The 21,952-nt window shown below is 40.1% G+C and overlaps 1 protein-coding gene across 5 annotated transcripts in view; it reads right to left on the bottom strand.

Annotated features, from left to right (window-relative positions):
• Positions 1–994: 994 nt before the first annotated feature.
• LOC121478607 overlaps positions 995–21,952 on the bottom strand; it is a 49,385-nt gene continuing 28,427 nt past the window's right edge. For 3 of the 5 annotated variants that reach the window (XM_041733711.1, XM_041733709.1, XM_041733712.1), the window contains 4 exons: positions 21,700–21,835; positions 16,628–16,734; positions 5,098–5,210; positions 3,715–4,670 (listed from right to left, as the gene is read on the bottom strand). In XM_041733711.1, the coding sequence (XP_041589645.1) occupies positions 4,659–4,670; positions 5,098–5,210; positions 16,628–16,734; positions 21,700–21,835 (368 nt within the window). In that variant the 3' untranslated portion in view covers positions 3,715–4,658. Of the gene's footprint in view, positions 1,155–3,714; positions 4,671–5,097; positions 5,211–16,627; positions 16,735–21,699; positions 21,836–21,952 lie in introns of those variants that run through there. The other 2 variants (XR_005984551.1, XR_005984552.1) reach the window with 2 other exon arrangements.

The following is a 21,952-nucleotide window of genomic DNA, read 5'->3' as shown; positions in this document are numbered from 1 at the left end:
GAGCGGAAAGAGGGAGAATAGCTCTGAATCCTGGCATGCAAATAGTTTTGACCCGCTGGTCCCTGCAAGGACGCCACGGACGCAGGCAGGGGTCCATGCTCCAAGAGCCTCTGCTGCTGTTTAACCTCCTCTTTTGAATGTGTAGGAGTAACACCGCTATTATCACGTGAAGGTGCCAGTTATGAAGCCTGGGCGCTTCTATTGCTAGCCTCGGGGTCATGTTCTTCTGTTTTCTCAAGCAAAGAGACAACATCTTCCTTTTTAAGAGATAAGAAAGTTGAGGTACCAAATGCCTAAGGAGATGACTCATTGCCACCACCACCTAGTGGTGGACGCCTGTAGTGTCGGGCTTGGGATTCCAAGCCTCCCATCTCTGGTTCCTGGGCCTCTCCGCCTCTCCTCAGGCCGGGCCTTGTGTCTGGATGGGGGCTAACCAAACTCCAGGAGCCAGGCTGAGGACACAAGGATCCATAAATATGTAAAAATAGAGATATGGACACAGGGTCACATTTGGCGAGATGTTATGTGTGCTACTTGTCGAGTGGAATGTTAAGTGGTGTGAGGGACAGAGGCATCCCTGAGGACTGATGCCGTGGGGAAAAGCCTCAGGGAAGGGGTCAAGTTTGAACTGGGGGGGGGGGGCAGTTGGGAGGCCCTGGAGGGCAGGGTATGAGTGAAGAAAGCACACCTTTCCAAGCTGTCAGCCGGAGCAGAGCAGCAGTAGTGGTGGCAGATGTTAATCTCACCACATTAACTTTATGAGCCAGATAAAAATGCCTATAAACAAACCCAGATGCACATGTTTTGTTCATATTAAACGACCATACATCTGACTAGAGATGGTTCCAAATGTGAGATAGCTAACAAAGGAGGAAGGCAAGATGAGGATAAAAATGCACTCAAGTTGTTGGGAGCTGGCCAGTTTGAGAGGGAAAAGGAGAAAAACTCAGATGAAAGGATGAAAGCCTAGAGAATGCCTTTTTATTTTCACACTTTAACATCTCTGAAATTGGACAGAACTTCCCCTACCTGCTCCAGCTGGATTGCTCTCTGCACTTAGAAAAAACTTACTCATCTTCACTCCTTGCCAACGTATATTCATGCACTGCCCAGGAAATCACGGCACTTTCTGTGTTTCTTCCACTCTTTTGGCACTGGGTCACATAGCAAGTAAAAAGTGCTGTTACTGATGTTTATTGAACAATTTCAAGTTTTTTTAAATTGATAGCTCATAAATGATAAAAATGTTAAAATAGTAAAATAAGTATACAATGAAAAAAAAGCAAGTACTGTTAATAGACTCTCCAGAAATTCCTGAGTATGTACAAACACATAATACAACTCCTTAAACATTTTTTTAAAAAGATTGTATTTTGGGGCAGCCCTGCTGGCTCAGCAGTTTGGCACTGCCTTCAGCCCAGGGCGTGATCCTGGAGACCCGGGATGGAGTCCCACGTCGGGCTCCCTGCGTGGAACCTGCTTCTCCCTCTGCCTCTGCCTCTGCCTCTCTCTCTCTCTCTGTGTCTCTCGTGAATAAATAAATAAAATCTTAAAAAAAAAAAGATTTTATTTTAAGTAATCTCTACACCCAACATGGGGCTAGAACTTACAATCTTGAGATCAAGAGTCACACACTCTACTGATTAAGGCAGTCAAGTGCCCCTAATTTTTTTTAATTGTTATATAACACACATAACGCAGTTTACCACCATTTTAAGTGTAGAGTTCAGCAGTATTAAGTACATTTACATTGTTTTTGTTTCATTTTGTTTTTAACGAGGCTCCATGTCCAAGATGGAACCCAATGCAGGGCTTGAACTCATGGCCCTGAGATCAAGACCTGAGCTGAGATCAAGGGTCAGATGCTTATTTTTTAAAATTATGATTCTTTTTTTAAAATAAGTTTTATTTATTTGTCAGAGAGAGAGTGTGCGTGTGCACACCCAAGCAGGGGGAGTGGCAGGCAGAGAGAGAAGGAGGCTCCCCACTGAGCAAGGAGTCCAATGTGGGAGTCGATTTCAGGACTCTGGGATCATGACCTGAGCCAAAGGCAGATGCTTAACCAACTGAGCCAACTAGGCATCTCAGGACATTTACATTGTTATGCAAGCACTTTCCAGAACTTTTTCATCTTCTAAAACTAAAACTATATTCATTAAATAACTTTCTAGCTCTCCTTCTTCCACTGGCAACCAGCATTCTTTGTTTCTGAGTTTGATTACCCTAGGTGCCTCACTGAAGTAGAATCATACAGTATTTGTCTTTTGGAGACTGGTAGCACAATGCCTTGAAGGTTCATCCTTGTTACAGCATGTGATAGAACTTCCTTCCTTTTTAAGGCCAAATAATATTCCACTATATGGATAGATCACATTTTGCTTATCCATTCCTCTGTCAATGGACATTTTAGTTTCTTGCACCTGTTGACTATTGTGAATAATGCCACTAGGAACATGAGTATGCAAAGATCTCTTCAAAATCCTGCTTTTATTTCTTTTGAGTATATACCCAGAAGTGAGATTACTGGCTCATATTACATCAATTCATTTTTCTTTTTTTTTAAGATTTTATTTATTTATTCATGATACAGAGATAGAGAGAGAAAGGGGCAGAGACACAGGCAGAGGGAGAAGCAGGCTTCCCATGGGGAGCCCCATGTGGGACTCGATCTCAGGACCCTGGGATCTTGAGCTGAGCTGAAGGCAGACACTCAACCACGGAGCCACCCAAGTGCCTCTCAATTCATTTTTCATATGAGTTTTTACACATATTATTAACTCACCTGCTTTTAAAATATATATATAAATATAATATATATTAATATATAAAATTATATAAAAATATATTTTTTAAAGTAATCTCTACACTCAACATGAGGCTCAAGCTTACTACCCTGAGATCAAGAGTTGGATGCTCCATAGACTGAGCCAGGCAGGAATCCCTCTAGCCTGCTCTTTTTTGTTTAATAGTAACAGTAGGAAAGCTTTCCATATAAGCACTTCCTTATCCACATTATTCTCAATGGCTGCAGAGTATTCCTACTAAGTACGTTTTCTGTATTTTATTTCCCTGAGAATCTTTCAAGACATTAAGCTGTTTCCAATGTATAATAAAGTGTTGCATTAAACATCATTACAAACATTTCCTTACAAATGTGTCACAGTATATTTGTAAAATAAGTTTCTACAAGAATACCTAGGTCAGAAGTTATGTATTTTTCATTTTGATTACATTGCCAGATTTTACACTCTTAAAATGTCAGTCGCAAATTTCAAAAAGGTCTTTTTTTCCTTTTTTTTTTTTAAAGCAGGTACAATTTCTCAGGAGGCCTCACACATAGGATATATAAGTTCTGAAGATCTATTATGTTATTTTAATTCTTACACTCTATTATTGTTTACTTTTAACATATGAGGATCTTTTTTCCTAGCTAGATGCCAAAATATTTAAGGGTGAACATAATTTACTGTAACCATTCTTACCTTCACAGATAGTTTGGTTCTACAGACTTGCCAGAACTTGATTTGTACATGGTATGAATGACAGTCTTGCCTTTTTTTTTTCTTTTCTTTTTTTTAATACATTCGTTCCTTTATTTGTTTGTTTTTTATTTTGAGTAGGCTCCACATCCAACGTGGGGCTTGAACTCACAACCCTGAGATCATATGCTCTACCAACTGAGCCAGCCAGGTGCCCCTATGCTATGGTCTTGCTTTTCGTGTGTGTGTGTGTGTGTGTGTGTGTGTGTGTGTGTGTGTGTTTAAACTTCAAAATGGAGAGGTCTTCAGTCTTTTTTATTCTTCTTTTTAATTTTTCTTGTGTAGCTACTCCAAGTGAAATAACCAGAATCATTCAATTCTAACATCAACAATAATAACTGCCACTAATATTTATATTTGGGCATGCACTTTGAAACAAGTATTGCCCAAAAATGCTTGACAGGTGTCATCTCATTCAGTGCTCATCAAATTAGACAGGTGCTAGTTTTACCTGTATCAGGGAAAACTGAGGCTAAGTGAGGCTGACTTGGCCAATGTTACACACCTGGAAATCAGCAGTTTTCTACAGAGGATTCCAGTCTATTTCATTCCCCAGCCCAGGCTTTTCATTCACACCATATCATCATGGTATATAACTTCCAGTTAATCCAACTTATCATCCATCCATTGGTCAACCACACCTCTTCCCTTCCTCATGGAGCAGACATCTTCATTAGGGGAAGAGAGGGCAAAGTGATTAGAAGTTTCCTCATTTGGGGAAGATTGCCATTTTGGGGATCATCTTTCAGAAAGTGGTTATTTCCAAATATTCCTACTGTTCAACTGTATATATACTTATGAAAGAAGATTCTTTCTTTCTTAGATAAAGATCATGACTTCCTTCAAATCATAAATTTCACATGCATATGAGAAGCCCCAGAGAGGAATCCTATCTATTTTTAACTAAGGCCAACTTGTGAAACTCACATTATATAAAATGACAAGCTTAGTAGGATTCACACTATTTTGAACTTTCATTAAATAGTCATCAAATTTTAGAATTTGAAAGTGGCTTGGTTCCAGTGAAAATTACTATTATAGAACAAGCAATATCTTCCTAGGCATGTCCGGTTGGCCATGGAAATAGATAACTTCCATAAAGATATATAGCATCCATATTCAGTATTTAGTCTGTGAAATAATGAACAAAAAATCATAAATTAAAAAAAGAAACAAGGAAGTTCAACTTCATACAATAGACAGTAAACATATGTAAAGCATCACCACCTAATAGATCCCACATGTTTCATAAATAGTTTAGGTAAATTCACCATTTCAAATCCACAATAAGCTAACAGGAACCAGGATCTGGGGGCACTGGGGTGGGGGAGATGAAGATAGGAGGCAAGGTTTGCACTAACATTTGAGGGAATGATCATCATCCACCAGAATGGGCTGATGGTTTAGAATACCGTTACCTAGGACCAAAATTCTTATGATTTTATCAAGTGCAAAATCTGCTGAGGGTGGCATCTACCCTAGTTTATGGAGCCCAGGCTCCATATACACAACTCCCCTGGTGGCTGCAACTCACAGACATAGATATCGAAGAGCATACCTTTTTCTTCTTTTTACGGGTAATACTCGATTTCTTGGTATTTTTCCAAATAGATTTGAAGGTGTCCGAAGAGACTTGAGGAGTGATTATAATTTTTAAGATTGGGAGTTTACCTGAGGGGGGTGAACATAACAGTAAATGGGTAGGATATCTCATAACTCCATTTGATGGACTGGTCTTAGCTTCTGAGAAGGGCATTCTCATACATTCTTATTAACTGGGCATCTTCCCTCTCACTGAATACCTTTTCCCTATATCTTCTTGATGTGAGTGATCCATAACAATTTATTTCTGTAATAACTCATCACTCTAGTTCTTTCTTTTCCATTCCTACTGTCATATGTTTACTTGAATAATTGCAGGAGACTTCCAACTTGTCTTCCTAGCTTCAGACTTCCCCAACCCCAAATCCATCCTAGAATCTACTCCCAGATTAATCATCTGAAAGTGAAAATCTGCTCTTGTCATTCATCACCTCTAATACTTTATTGACTCTTCATCTTTAGTGGACCTCTCTTGGTTTTGCTTGTCCAGCTTGCATATTAGCTTCTTTCTGGAACAGAATCTTGAATTTACTTTGGGGTTCCACTCCCCTGTTCTCCAGGGGTGGATAGACACATAACCCAGATCTGGCCAATTAGTGGATTACTTCTCCCTGTCAGAGTGGTTGGTTAACAGGTATGTATGTGACTCATGATGGCCCACTGAAATCAGGAGAAAAGTTCTTTCTTGAGTTTAAACTGGCACAATGGAAACTTATGGCCAATGCTGCCCAACTTGCTACTGTGTGGGAAGAACTTGCCTGAGAATCAAGTCAACACAAGCAGAACTTCCAGGAGATAAAGGTAGGTAGTGTTACTGAATCCCTAAATCCAGCTGGACCTGTAGCTGGAGTCACCCTGGACTTTTAGTTATACGGGTCAACAATTTTGTGTGTGTGTACTTAGATCAGTTTGAGTTGGTCTTGTATGCCTTGAAACCAAGATTTCTCACTGATTTTCCTATAAAGCAAGATTTGTGATTTATAAGAAATATATATTTAGATTATTCAGATCTCTCACATATATTTGGCCTTTGTCCATGGTTCCTGGCTCCAAAACTTTTGGAGTTTCCTGAGCAGTAAGAGAAATGTGAGCATTTTTTGATCTCTTAGGTGTGTGGGAGGGGATGGATGAAATAGGTGATGGGGATTAAAGCGTACACCTATCATGATGAGCACTGGGTCACGTATAGAAGTGTTGAATCACTATATTGCATACTTGAAGCTAATATAACACTCTATGTTAACTACACTGGAATTTTTTTAAAAAGGAAAACTTGAAAAATATATTTGGTTCCTTGTTCTCAGTTCCTGAAAACGCCTTAGAGCTGTAAAGGTGAAATGGGTACCTTGCAATTCATAACAAACCCCTTCCCACCACACCTGAGTTTATGTAAATGAGGAGACTTTGGGACAGCACCTAAGGATGGGGCTGGTGACCAGGGGAACTAACCATAAATAGAGGCTTAGAACATTCAGTCCTATCCCCTGATTCTCCAGGGAGGGGAAAGGAGCTGGAGATTGAATCAATCACCAATGGCCAGGGGCACCTGGGTGGCTCAGTGGTTGAGCGTCTGCCTTTAGCTCAGGTCGTGGTCCTAGAGACCTAGGATGGAGTCCTGCATCAGGCTCCCCCACAGGGAGCCTGCTTCTCCCTCTGCCTGTGTCTCTGCCTCTCTCTGTGTGACTCTCATGAATAAATAAAATCTTTTTAAAAAATTCACCAATGGTCAGTGATTTAATCAATTATGCCTATGTAAAAAAGCCTCCATAAAAATCCAAAGGGGAAAAAAAAAATCCAAAGGACAGGATTCAAACAGCTTCCAGGTTGGGAAACCAGAATGCTTCCACGTGCCACCATGCTGGGCTCCAAACTCCATGAGGACAGAGCTTCTTTGTTCAAAACCTCGCCCTTTGTATCTCTTCATCTGGCTATTGATTTGTATCCCTTAATATCCTTTGTAATAAATCAGCAATTCAGTGAATAAATTGGTTTCCTGAGTCATAATAGCTGTTCTAGCCAATTAATCAAACCTAAGGATGGGGTCATGAAAATCTCAGATTGAGCCAGCCAGTCAGAAGCACAGGTAACAATCTGGACTTGCCATCGATGTCTGAAGTGGTGGTGGTGGTGGAGGGGGATTGTCTTGTGGGACTGAGGCCTTAACTTGTGGAATTTGATGCTATCCCCAGGTAGGTAGGGTCAGAATTGAGTTGAATGGTAGGACATCCAGCTAGTATTTGGGAATGGCTTGGTGGTGTATGGAAAAGCCTACTCCCGAGGATCCCTGGGTGGCTTAGTGGTTTGGCACCTGCCTTTGGCCCAGGGCGTGATCCTGGGGTCCTGGGATTGAGTCCCACATTGGGCTCCCTGCATGGAGTCTGCTTCTCCCTCTGCCCGTATCTCTGCCTCTCTCTCTCTCTCTGTGTGTGTGTCTCTCATGAATAAATAAACAAAATCTTAAAAAAAAAAAAAAAGGCCTACTCCCATACATCAAAATTGGGGTCAGAATAATAAGACTCAAATACCTAGCATGCCATTCTGAAAGCCTGTGTCAACCCATCCTTCTGTTATTTCTCATGGCGCTTGCCCTTCTCCCCCTTCCTGTTTCTCATCTAGCCAAATGTCTGGGCAGTGCTTGCAGGACCACAGGTGCTTCAAGCTGTAGTTTCTGGAGGTTAGGATCCACCAGGAAGAGGCCAGAAGCAGAAAGGTAAGTAAGAAATATGGTTGAGAGGAAAAAAATAAGAACCTTAAAAATAGTACTTCATGTACTATAAATAAGTACTTAAAAATAGTGCTGCATAACCCTCCAGAAGATCAATTGAGATTGAAACATGAAAATGGTTGTAAGGGCATGGGAACAAATCATGCTGGGCACAGTAAAAGGGTCGTAGAGGTTAAGGTGGATGAATATGGATAAGGGACCTGGAGGTAGAAGACAATTCAGTTTATAATTTCAGGACTTAGAAAGGGCTAGAAACCATGTCACTGAGAGCTTCGGTGGCACATACGTGCCTGGAAGATAAGCAAAGTCAGTATCCTATTTAGATGTTTTCCTCTGGTGAGCAGCGCTTATTGGTACTTGGTGTGGTCATCCATCCTATGGGTCATCACAAAAAAAAGGTGTGGTTGTGGGGGGGTGGGATGTTGCTCTGATACTTCAGGGTGGGGTTGGGCCATAACAAAATCTAAGACAATAATTTCCCAGGGGTGTGCCTGGATTGAGGGGTTGTGCAGTAGCCCTTCATGTTTCCTGGGTCTAATTTTGGCCCAGTATCTTCCACGTTTCCTTATAGAGCAGAAAGTTATACACCTATACAGTCTGCTAGGTGACTTGAGGGACCATGTGGAATGCCTAGAAAAGAACCTGGTGTCTCACTTAGGCCACTCTAATGGGGTCCCTGGCTTCAAAGGCCTTTGATTAGGTCTAGTGTAGACCAGCTGACCTATCTATCATAATCTAAAGGAGCTTGAGGCAAATACTTCTAGTTCTCTAATATATTTTCTGATCTTCTTTTCTTTCTTTCTTAAGATTTTAAAAATTTATTTGAGAGAGAGAGAGCAAGTAGGGGGGAGGAGCAGATGGAGAGGGAGAAGCAGGCTCACACTAATCAGGGAGCCCAACATGGGGCTCCCCCTGTACCCCCGGATCATGACCTGAGCTGAAAGCAGATGCTTAACCGATTGAGCCACCCAGGCACCCTCTGACCTTATTTTCTAACAGAGCTCAGATTTTTCATATGGCAGCAATGTGCCCAGCTAAAAATGAAGGATGGGCATGTGACAGGTTTCTGACCAACTGGAAAGCATAAGTATGCTGGGTATTTCTGAAATTTCCTCGTACAAGTACCGGCACTTTCTCCTTGTCCCTTCCTTCTGGTCTGGAATGGAAATGGGAGGCTCTCAGTGAAGTAGCTACCTTACAGCTATGAGGATAAAAGCTACCTGCTAAGGCTGATGGTGGAGAAAGAGAAATGAATGATATTGAGGTGTATCTATACCTGCTCAGTCTTCCTCTACCTGATTAAACCACAATAGCTGGTTCTCTAGTTCATGTAGTCAAATATCATCTTTAACTGATGAAGAAGTTAATAGCAAATAGGAAGAAATCATTGTCAGGGAGAAGGCCCACCTATAGAGGAGGACAGGAGGCAGAAAACAAGGTCAATCAGAAAACAAGGTCTAAAGTCTTGACCACTGTGAAGGTCAGGAGGGAGTGTAGGCTTATGGCTCAGGCTGTGAGGAATGTTCGGGGCTGGAAACCATGTGAAATGGGGCCAGTAATGTGGTATGGGGGCCAGCTTGAAGCCTCAGAGGATTGATGCTACAACCACACCCACAAAAAACACGGTCTTGTTCCCTGAACACCACATTTTTTATCATCGTTTTCACTTCTTTATAAAACTCTAGCCCTTCACATTCATGTGTGAGGCCTCTAACTCCTTAGTGGAAGCTGAGGTGATTTAAGATAGCAGGAGATATTGGGCTGTGCCTTGGTGGCTCAGTTGGTTAAGTGTCTAACCTCAGCTCAGATCATGATCACCTGAGCTGAAGTCAGACGCTTAACCAACTGAGCCACCCAGGTGCCCCAAAGTTCTTTTTAGATTATTTGCTATTTCCAGTAAAAATTTTACTTATTGACTGTTACCCTTCCTCTCACCAAACCTCTCAAGAGTGATATTTCACAATTTTTAGTTAAAATCAACACTTGGTGTATTGACTGGTACGGTCATATATTTTTTGTACACAGTGTTTATAACTCCTTTTTTTTTTAAGATTTTATTTTTAAGTGATCTTTATACCCAACTTGAACGTACAACCTCAAGATTAGGAGTTGTACACTCTACTGAATGAGCCAGCCAGCTGCCCCACTTATATATCTTTCTTCTGAGTTAATAATTGTCTTAATTTTTCCTTCACATTGTTTTCTGTGTACCTATTCTAAATGTTCTTCCCAATATCTTTTATTTCTCATACACACATTATCTTGGAAACTACTTATGTATTTTCTTTTTTTTTAAAGATTTTATTTATTTATTTATTTATTTATTTATTTATTTATTTATTTATGAGAGAGCGAGTGAGAGAGCACAAGCAGTGGAAGGGGCCAAGGAAGAGAGAGAAACAGATTCCCCACTGAGCAGGGAAACTGATGTAGGGCTCGATCCCAGAACCCTGAGATCATGACCTGAGCGGGAGGCAGACACTCAACCACTGAGCCACCCAGGCACCCCTACTTAAGTATTTCCAATGCTCTATTCAGTTTTTACTGTAGTCTTCTATTTTTCTGCTTCAATTTGGACTAGTTCTGACCCTCAACCATCATCTGGGATTCCCTTTTCTCCTTTTCTGTATTGGTTCCTGATTTCTGGATTCTACATTCTTCATCTTTATGGTTTATTCTCATTTTGTTCAAGTGTGTTCTCTGGGAGCTTCCTAGGAAACAGAGGAGGCACAGAGTTTGAGTTCTTATGTGCTGAAAAGATCTTTACTTTATCCTCATACTTGGCTAGAAACTGGGAATGGATAGAGTTCTCACACAGTGGTCATGGCACACATGTCCCACAGTTTCTAGCTTCCAGTTAGAAGTCTGATGTCATTCTGATTCCCAGTCTTTTGAATGGAATATACAATATTTATCTGTAAGCTGTTAGATTCCCCTCTTTGTTGTCTAGGGTCCTAAATGCCATGGTGACAGAGTTGTTATCATTCACTGTTGCTGGGCACTCAACAAAGCTCTTTCAATATGCAGATTTGTGTGTTGATTCAGGGAAAGTTCTTGATTTGTTTGATAATTATTTGATAATGCCCTCTCTCAGCTTTTCTCTGTTCTCTCTTTCTGAACTATGAGTTAAATACTGGGGTTCACAGACTGATCCTCTCTCATGTATTCTCCCCAATTTTTCATTCTAATTTTTTAAAAGATTTATTTATTCATGAGAGACACACACAGAGAGAGACAGAAAGAGAAGCAGAGACACAGGCAGAGGGAGAAGCAGGCTCCTTGCAGGGAGGCCAGTGTGGGACTCGATCCCGGATCCCAGGATCACACCCTGAGCTTAAGGCAGATGCTCAACCGCTGAGCCACTCAGATGTCCCTCATTCTAATTTTTAAAGACTTGTTTGACTCCATCTTTCATCATTTGTTTTGAAATATTTATTTTGGCTATCATTTGTATTTGCCAAGAACTTTTTCTTATTTTCTTTACTTCTTTTTTTTTTTAATTTTTTATTTATTTATGATAGTCACAGAGAGAGAGACAGAGAGAGGCAGAGACATAGGCAGAGGGAGAAGCAGGCTCCATGCACCGGGAGCCCGATGTGGGATTCGATCCCGGGTCTCCAGGATCGCGCCCTGGGCCAAAGGCAGGCGCCAAACCACTGCGCCACCCAGGGCTCCCCAACTTTTTCTTATTTTCTAATTATTCTTTTTTCACAGCATCCTGTTCTTGTTTTATAGATGCATTATCTTCTGTTTCACGGGGGGAAGTTGTAATTAATTTCTTTTTTTTTTAACTTTCTGTGTTGTCTATCTTCAGAGTTCCCTTTTTCTGTTTCAGGCTTGGTTTCATCTGTTGAAGACTTGCCTCAAGTGTCTGGGGATTCTCAGATTTCTGTTCACAGTGAAGCATGAGGCATCCAAAGGCTGATGGGAAGCTCCTCTGTATGAACAGGGCTTGCTTACTTGCTGGGTTTTTTTGAAGGGTGAGGGCATGGCCAGGGGTCAGCATCTGTTGTTCCTTTCTCTGGGGCTATTCAGTTTAACAAAAAATACTCTGGAGGCATGTGGGTGGTTCAGTGGGTTAAGCATCTGACGCTTGATTTTGTCTCAGGTCGTGATCTTAGGGTTTTGAGATCAAGCAAGCCCTGTGTCAGGCCCTGCACTAAGTGTGGAGCCTGCTTCAGATTCTCTCTCTCCCTCTCTCTCTCTCTCTGCCCCCCACCTCACGTGCATGCTCTCTGAAAGAAAGAAAGAAAGAAAGAAAGAAAGAAAGAAAGAAAGAAAGAAAATACCCCAGGTTTCTATACGGCCATCAGCCTCCAGAAGCAGCGTAGACAAAGGTGCCTCAGGTAACGGTAAAGGCTGAGTCCCAAGTGTTCAGTGTATACAGAATTTTCCCTAGTCCTCCTCTTTTCAGCTTCTTACTTTACCCTCATTCTCTGCCACACTGGGTGTCCTGGGTCTGCTGAAAGCTCTGTTTGATTTTTCCAGAGAAAACTCACCTAGGGGATCTCTGGGTGGCTCAGCGGTTTGGTGCCTGCCTTTGGCCCAGGGCGTGGTCCTGGGGACCTGGGATCAAGTCCCACATCGGGCTCCCTGCATGGAGTCTGCTTCTCCCTCTGCCTGTGTCTCTCTCTCTCTCTGTCTCTCATGAATAAATAAATAAAATCTTTAAAAAAAAAAAAAAAAGAAAAGAAAACTCACCTATATGTGAGTTTAAATAAAAAATTTAAATAAATAAAAAATTTAAATTAATTTAAATTTTAAAAAATTTAAATAAATAAAAAAAATAAAAGCTTCTACATAATAAAAAAGAAGAAAGAAAGAGAAAAAGAAAGAAAGAAAGCTCACTAACTGGTCTTTTTTCTTCTGTTCCCACCTCTCCCCCAATCTGTTTTCAACAGAGAGCTGGAGTAATCCTGTTAAGATGTGGGTCAGATCAGGTCACTCTTCTCAAAATTCTCAAATGCCTTTCCATCTCAATAAAGTTAAAAATTAAAGTCTTCATAATTGCCAAGAAGGTCCCCTGCTGTCCATGCTTGCTTCTTGGAACTCTTTTGTCCTATTACTTTCCTATTCTTTCTCCCTCCACTCCTGCCATGCTGGTTTCCATTGTGGTTTTAGAACATACCAGGTAGCCTCCTGCCATAAGCCTTTGCACTTGCTGTTCTGCTTACCTGAACTGCTCTTTTCCTAGATATCTACATGGCTTGTTCTCTCACACCTTCCAGCCTTTACTCAAATGTTTCTTCTTAGAACAGCCTTCTCTGGCTATCCTAACTCAATTCCCATCCCCTGACATTCATGCTTTATCTCCTTTTCTTGCTTTATTTTTCCATCAAGTATGATCCCCATCTGATATACAATGATATATTTTACTTCTCTTTATAGTTGGTTTACTGTCTGGCATTCACTAGGAAGTAAGACCCAAGAAAGCAGGGATTCACTGCTCAACTCAGACAAAGCCTGGCATTTGTGGGGTGTCCCAATCAGATGTGCAGGCCACCAATGTGGGGTGCTCCAATTGGGTGGAGGCTGGCAGCATGGGGGGGTGAAAGAATTCACTCAAGGCAGAACAAAAGAGATAAAAGGTTACTGAATACGCTACAAGGGAGTGATGGACAGGAAAGCAAGGGAAAGACTGTCTGCTAGGAGGCAGTGGCGAAGGGCCACAGTTATAGGGTGAAGTGAGGAGGCAGGGAATGTATGGGATTTACCCTTTTCCGGTAATCTTAGGAACTGTGCCTGGTTGTAATTGGTCAGTTAGGGCCTATGGCTATTTCTTTTTTTTTTTTTTTTTTTAACTTTTTTTTTTTTTATTTTTTTTATTTATGATAGTCACAGAGAGAGAGAGAGGCAGAGACACAAGCAGGCTCCATGCACCGGGAGCCCGACGTGGGACTCGATCCCCGGCTTCCAGGATCGCGCCCCGGGCCAAAGGCAGGCGCCAAACCGCTGCGCCACCCAGGGATCCCGGGCCTATGGCTATTTCAAGGAGAGTCACTTAATGAGCCTGTTTGCATTTGGCTTGGTGGTCACTGTGGGCCCTTTTGCCTTGTTCTACAGCATTTAATAAATTTATGTTGAAATAGGTAGATAAATAAGAATGGGTAAATGAAGTCTTCTGTTGTTTTAAAAATTAGTAAAAAAGCAAAAAAAATAAATAAAAAATAAAAAAATTAGTAAAAAAGCAACCCTATAAGATATGTTTATCCCTCTGCTTTTATTATTATTTTTTGTAACTAATGAGGTTCCTGATGTTTCTGAGAAAGCTTTCATTGTGTATGTTCCATCATTAAAGGTAGCTCATTAAGAATTCCTTGGTAGACATAAATGACTTTAGGCTGTTAATTTGGATTTCATGGAAGAAGTAGAATTAGGATTAGAAATTAGCTTGTTAACTTGCAAATGATAAGAACACACAAGCAATCAAAAGAAGAACATTAGTTCTATAATCAGTGATAAAACTAATCACTTTTAATGTTTAAAAGATGCCATTAAGACTAAATGGCAAGAGATTTCCCTATCGAATCCAACCAGCTAACCCTGTTTCGAGGAGTCTTTCTTGGTGTTCAAATTAACAATGAAGTGCTCCATCAGAAACATGCCATAATTATTTTGGTTTAAAATGTGGATGCATTAAAGCTACTCATGATATATACTACTATATTTGTGGGGAAAATGCTTCCTTGAACTATAAATTGTTTTTTAATGCTTTTTAAATGAGAATCTGCATTTTCAGGTGGGTATTTCATAATTATCGTCCCTGTTTATGCAAATTGAACCATTTACTAAGCAAGCACAATGTCTTGCAGCTCCAAATAAGTACTCGATGAGAATAATTTGCCATTAAATCAGCTGAGACTGTCCATCATTAGCACTCACAGTAATGATCAGAAGACTGCCTGCAGCTTTTTATAATGTCTTCTGCCACAAAGTATAGAGAGAAAGTGACCATGGTGCTAAGGGAAACCAAATGAAGTCATTAACCTGCTTTCAGCTTATTAAGCTTAAAGTTAAATTTAAATTTGTTTTAACAAAATAATTCTATTGAATTTGAACTCAACTCTGATGGACTAGGAAGTAGATGTTCTGTTTCTCCAAAATAAAGGGATAACTCAAAACTCTTGGGATCATTTGGTTGGCTGTGAAGAAATGATGAGACAGTGGTTTTGGTTTAAAGATGGCAACACGGTAGATGGTAATATGTAATTCTGCTCTCTAAAACTGCCAGGGCTAGAAAAAAAAGCAATCTAAAACTATGCCATGTCTCTAAGGTCATTTTATAGAAGAAATGATAAAGACCAATGCTTGTACTACTAAATTCTCGCCATGTAACCTGCCAGATAATGCACAAGATTTCTTTCTCCCTTTTTAAACACTGAATTTGGATGTTCAAATCTGTTTACAATGTCTTTAATTGAGCTTTAGTATTATTTTTTTTAATTTATTCATGAGAGACACAAAAAGAGGCAGAGACATAGGCAGAGGGAGAAGCAGGCTCTTTCTGGGGAGCCTGATGTGGGATTGGATCCCAGAACCCCGGGATCACTACCTGAGCCAAAGGCAGACACTCAACCACTGAGCCACCTGGGTACCCTTTTGGGCTTTATTTTATTTTGTTTATTTATTTTTTAAAGATTTTATTTATTTATTCATGAAATACAGAGAGAGAGAGAGGCAGAGACACAGGTAGAGGGAGAAGCAGGCCCCATGCAGGGAGCCCAAAGTGGTAATCAATCCTGGGACTCCAGGATCAAGCCCTGGGCCAAAGGCAGGGGCTAAACCGCTGAGCCACCCAGGGATCCCCTGGGCTTTATTTTAAATGCTGCTTCCTCATCTTCTGTCTGCAGTAAAATAGCTATGTTAATTCTGGTCATGCATATTAATGAAAGGAGGGGGGCAGGGTTGGCTAATGTTAAATCATAAAGGACTCCTGATGCTCTCCCAATGTCAATCACAATTTAAACAATCTTTGATGGTCCAGCAAGCATGTCAGAATCTTATAAGGGATGTCACTTCAGTTTTCCAATTGCTGTCTGGAGAAATATCTGTAGGTTAGTTTGTGGGGGAGAATAGAGAATAGGAGAGTCCCTCAGAGAATATTCCTTATAGTAACCCTCCCCTAACCAGTGTTTTCTCTTTCCACAGCTCCAGTTACCCATGGTCAGGAAGCAGATAGTCTTCCTTCTGAAGAACCAACAGAAGGTCAGTAGGAGCCTAACGCTGCTGTGACATTCCCCTCACTTCATCTCTTCACGCAAGTTTTGTCATCATACATCATCACAAGAAGAGTACAGTACAGTTAGATATTTTGAGAGAGAGACCACATTCACATATTTTTAATTACAATGTATGTCATAAGTATTCTTGTTTACTATTAGTCATTATTGTTAATCTCTTACTGTGCCTATTTATAAATTAAACTCTCATAGGCATGTTTGTATAGGGAAAAAAACACAGTATATATAGGGTTTGGTCTTATCTGTAGTTTCAGGCATCCGTTGGGGGTCTTGGAACATGTTCTCCAGAGACTACTATGCTTAGGTCAAAGATGACATATGATATCATAAAAGTTCTTGAACTCTGTGCAAATCACTGGGCAAATGGACACAAGGGTATCCATGTGGCTTATGACAGTGCTCCTGGTCATCGCTCAGCTCAGGCCAGTTATTTAATGAAAGAAGTAGAGTGGGTCATGAAAAGTATAGGGGTGAGCAGATGTTGGACAAATGCAGAGGAACACAAACCACAAACACTCTACCTGTCTTTCTGGCTCTCAGTGCTTCAAGTATGTGAGCAGCAGCCGTTTCTCCTAGGACATTGTTTCCAAGGTCAATTTCCCTTAAGTGAGCAGAGTATGTGATCAGGCTGGCCAAAGAAAATGACAAATCAAAATGGCATCGTGCCAGGCACGCTTACTCAAAGAAACTCAATCTATTTATTTTGGAGTATGATTTCTCTTTTTAGGTCTTCAACACTCTCCTCGACCGCCCTTTCAAAGATGATGCGCTGACCCAATTTGAAACTACAGCTATCCTGAATCCAGGCTCTTCCAATCTACTTTCTTTAGTTTGGATGCCTCTCCTAAGTAAATTGGTAGGATGAAGACTTTTAGTTGCCTTAAATCTTCCATTTATTTATCTATTCAGAAGATACGGTGTGGTATTGTGCAGGGCTTCCCAGTCTTTTAGATTCTACAAACAGTAAAATGTCAAAAAGCTTTGAGAAGACTGTTTTGACAACTTTTATATGTCAAATAAATAACAGTTCTCACCTAGCAACACTTATAGTCCAACTATTTTTAGACAAAATTAGGAAAGGCAGAGTGTCAAAATAAAGGATAGCTTTTAAAATTAAGTAAGCTTAGCTTTATGAAAAATGAACACTACACCTGCCTTTTTTTCTAATTTCTTTGAGGATTATTAAACATTCCTTCATGTCCTCGCATTGTCCTGCCAACTGGTCTTTGAGAATCTCTGGCATCATGAGCAGACATGATCTCTGGGTGAAAGCCTGGGCTCCTGGCCAGCTTCTACCTCCTGTCAACCGTGTAATCATGGGCAGGCCATGTGCCCTCTTGGGTCTTATCTTTCTCGTCTGTAACACTGGCCCCCAAATTGGCTCTTCTGCCTATTTCATCAGGTTGTGGTGAAAACAGAATGAAGCAGTTTCTGTGAAAGTATCTTGCAAAATGCAGTATCAGAGATGTTATTATGCTGAGTGCATGCTTACTAAATGCATATATGTCTAACATTACAGGGATCAAAGAAATTTAACACATGGCCTCTGCTCTGAAAGAAATTATCACACAACTTTCAATAAAACAATTTTGAGTCCTTCCCATGCACTGGGGATATGAAATTTCAGTTAAGATCTGTAGTAAATACAAGGTCATTTTCCCTGTACACACTTTCTATTGATTCGGCAGCCAGAACTCAAGGGTGGGGCTCAATGGTTCTGCAAGACTCTCCCTCTCAAAGGTCTTGCTCCCAAGGAAATAGCCTATCTAATCAGGACTTGCCTGGTTTTGGCTTCCTGAACTGACTGCCTGTGTCCAATTCCGTCAGATAAGATGGGTGAAAGCAGGGATGCTTCAGGAGGGAGCAGGGATTCCAGAAGGAGAAGGGATAGTATTGAAAACAACTTCACAACTTGACAATTCTGCATCTAAGTCTGATACTCAGCCTCACATGAGCTAAGTTTTTTTTTTTTTTTTTTTTTTTTTTTAAGATTTATTTATTTGACAGAGAGAGCACACATAAACAAGGGGCGGGAGTGGCAGGCAGAGGAAGAGGGACAAGCAGGTTCCCCACTGAGCAGGGAACCTGACACGGGGCTCAATTCCAGGGCCCTGGAATCATGACCTGAGCAGTCAAAGGCAGATGTTTAACTGACTGAGCCACTCAGGCACTCCATGAGTTAAGATTTTATAAAGCATTCACTATGCATCAGATGTGATCAAGGCCATCCATGTCCTCCAAAGGTGTGAGTGGGGCTGAAGTCTGCCAAGCTCTGCTTGTCAAGTTCTGGGATCTGAAGCGTAGACCTAGAAAGGGTAACTCCTCTGACTCATGGGCCAGAGGTAGTGCCTCTTTTAATTTATCTGCCTGTAGGGGCCCTTTTTCTAATTTGTATTAAGGGGCTAGTTGGAGCCCTATGCACTATATTTAACATGTTACATACATGATCTAATTTAACCCTATAACAATTTCTTGAGTTAAACACTATTATTATCCCCATTTTTACAAATGAGGAAACTGAGTTATAGAGAAGTTACTATAAAAAAAAATATATAGGTTAAAAGTAAAAGGACAGAGGGATGCCTGGGTGATTCATTGGTTGAGCATCTGCCTTTGGCTCAGGGCATGATCCCGAGGTCTGGGGATCGAGTCTCATATCAGGCTCCCTGCGAGAAGCCTGCTTCTCCCTCTGCCTATGTCTCTGCCTCTCTGTCTCTCATGAATAAATAAATGAAATCTTTTTAAAAAAGGCAAAAGGACAGAAACAGATATACTATGCTAATATTAATCCAAAGGAGGCTGAAGTAGCTATATTAATACTCATCAAGGTATATTTCATAGAAGGGAATATTACCAGAGATAAAACTATTACTAGGGATTTTATAATGATAATAAGGGTCAATTCTTCAAGTGACTTAATCTTAAATTTTTTTTCACAACAGATTTTAAAAATGTATGAAGCAAAGGGCACTGGGTGGCTCAGTTGGTTGAGCATCCAACTCTTGATTTTGGTTCAGGTCATGATCTAGGAGTCCTGGGATTAAACTCCCACATTGGGCTCTGCACTCAGCAGGGAGTCTGTTTGAGATTCTCTCCCTCTCGCTCTGCCCCTGCCTCTGCTCACATGCTCCCCTCCTCCTGCTCTCTTTCTCTCCCACTCTCTCTAAAAAATAAATAAAATAAATCTTTTTAAAAACCACATGAAGCAAAACTGATTAAATTGCAAGGAGATACAAAGTCACAATTACCCCTCTCTCAATAATTGATAGAACAAGTAAATAGAAAATTTGTAAAGATATAGAAAACCATAACAATGCTGCCAAACAACTGGACCTAACTGACATTTATTAACATTCCATCGAAAAATAGTTGAATACACATTCTTTACAAGTGCACATGGAACATTCACCAAGATAGATGATAATCTGGGCCAAAAACAAGTATGTTCTCTAATCACAGCATAATTTCATTAGAAATCAACCAGAAAAAAATATTTGAAAAATTTACAAATATGTAGAAACTAAACAGAACTCTTAAATAACCCATATGTCAAAGAAATCAAAAGGGAAATTAGAAAATAGTTTGACTTAATGACAATAAAAATATGACATATCAAAATTTGCAAGATGCAATGAAAAAATGCTTAGTGTTAATAATATAACTATTTACATTAGAAATACAGAAAGTTTAAAATAAAAAACTTAAGCTTCTATCTTAATAAAGAGAAGAGCACATTAAACTCAGGGGAAATAGAATAAAGTTAAATAATAAAAATAAGAGTATAAGTCATTGATATTGAAAAAATTAAAATATTAGAGGAAACCAAAAGCAAGTTCTTTGAGATGATCAATAAAATTGATAAAATTCTAATCATGTTGATTGGGGAAAAAAGAGAGAAAACAAATTATCAATATTAAGCACAAGAGAGGAGACATCACTACAGATCCTCCAAATAGGAAAATGATGAGAAGGAAACATTATGAATAAATTTAAGACAATAAATTTGAAAACTTAGCCAAAATGAACCAATTGCTTAAAAGATATAAAGATATAACACCCCCCTCCCACAATAACCAGGATAGCCTTCCATCTATTAACAAAATTAAATTTGTAGTTAAAAAAATCTTCCCATAAAGAAAACTCCAAGTCCAGATGTCTTCACTGGTGAATTCTAGCAAATATTTAAAGATAAAATAATGCCCATTCTAATATAAGTTCTTTCATAAAATAGAAAAGGGGGGAACGTAACTCATTCTGTAAGGCCAAAATCACCTTGATCCCAATAACAAAGGAAAACATTACAAGAAAAGTAAGCAGCAATATCCCTGATGAACACAGATGTGAAAACTCCTAACAAAATGTTAGCAATATACTAAAAAGATAATATATCAGCAATGTATTAAATCTACCAATATACTAAGAGGGAAATAAAATGACATTTATTAATATAACTATTATAAAAACAGCAGCCGGGCAGCCCAGGTGGCTCAGCGGTTTAGTGCTGCCTTCAGCCTGGGGCCTGATCCTGGAGACCCAGGATTGAGTCCCATGTCGGGCTTCCTGCATGGAGCCTGCTTCTCCCTCTGCCTGTGTCTCTGCCTCTCTCTCTCTCTCTCTCAAAACAAAACAAAAAAAACAGCAGCCAAGGTATCCAAGTTGGAAATTCCCAACTTTCCTAAATAAAGAAGTTTATTTAAAAAAGGATATTTTTTCTCTAAAATAAATAGCCATCAATCTAGCCCTCAAGTCTCAAATCTTAGTTCTGTTCTGTTGTCTTTCATTGCCCTAAGGTACTGTCAGTACTGATGTCTAAGATGGTATAACCTGGAGCCTTCCACTGAGCAAGCTTTCCTACAGTGCTGCAAATGCTCACTGTGGCTTAGCCCACTGGGTATGGAATTCAGGAGAGCTGGGCAAAGAGATGTCCAAGGTTGCAGCATAAATATGGCAAGGAAATATTCTGTTTTCCAGAAGCTTTTGAGAAAAGCTCTGTTTTTCTGCCTAGGTAGATTGAGACAACTTTGTAATAAAAAAATAGTATTCACTCTTGAGTAGGCTGCCTTTCTTTCTTAGGTCACATGGCTGACTTTAGGGAAGAAAAATCTGGAGCTCATAACTCCTGCCTTACCTCAGTTGCCAACTTCATTAAATGGGGTTTCTAGTGAGGTCTTTGGAGCTCCTTTGTGGGCTCATATACAACTGCCATGCCATTTATATGATTTCAGGCCTTCCCTTAAGATCACAGGTGGGTCGCTGCTTCCCTCTCAGAGCTGAAAAACCTCATTTGGCACTGTTTCAATTAAAACAAATTGCAGGGACACCTGGGTAGCTCAGTGGTTGAGCGTCTGCCTTTGGCTCAGGTCGTGATCTGGGGGTCCTCGGATCGAGTCCCGCATCGGGCTCTGGGCAGAGAGACTGCTTCTCTCTCTGCCTGTGTTTCTGCCTCTCTTTCTGTGTTTCTAAATGAATAAATAAAATCTTTTTTAAAAAATAAAATAAAATAAAATGAATTGTAATTAAATCATTGCCCCTACGATTTAAACCAAGCATCTAGTTTTAGAACGCGAACAAATAAAACCTCTTTTCTACTCACCACATTAAAATCTGAGTGAATTCCAACAAGCCATTTTCTCCTTCTTTTCCTTTTCCATCTATGCCATTATCTGCCAAATACAATTTCACTAACCAAGGACCAGCTTCAGTCAAATCTTTCATCTTTTTCTTGATTCCTATCAGAAAATAATATTTTATTATTTTTAGACAATAGCTCCCCCATTTGCCACCAGCTAAGTTGATCTTATTTTTTTTAAAACTGTACTTATTTGACTGGTGTGAGTAGATGCATT

This window comes from Vulpes lagopus, chromosome 19, assembly GCF_018345385.1.
Source record: "Vulpes lagopus strain Blue_001 chromosome 19, ASM1834538v1, whole genome shotgun sequence".
Lineage (NCBI taxonomy): Eukaryota > Metazoa > Chordata > Mammalia > Carnivora > Canidae > Vulpes > Vulpes lagopus.
Note: the sequence above shows the minus strand (reverse complement) of the source record. Positions and strands in the feature narration are given on the sequence as shown.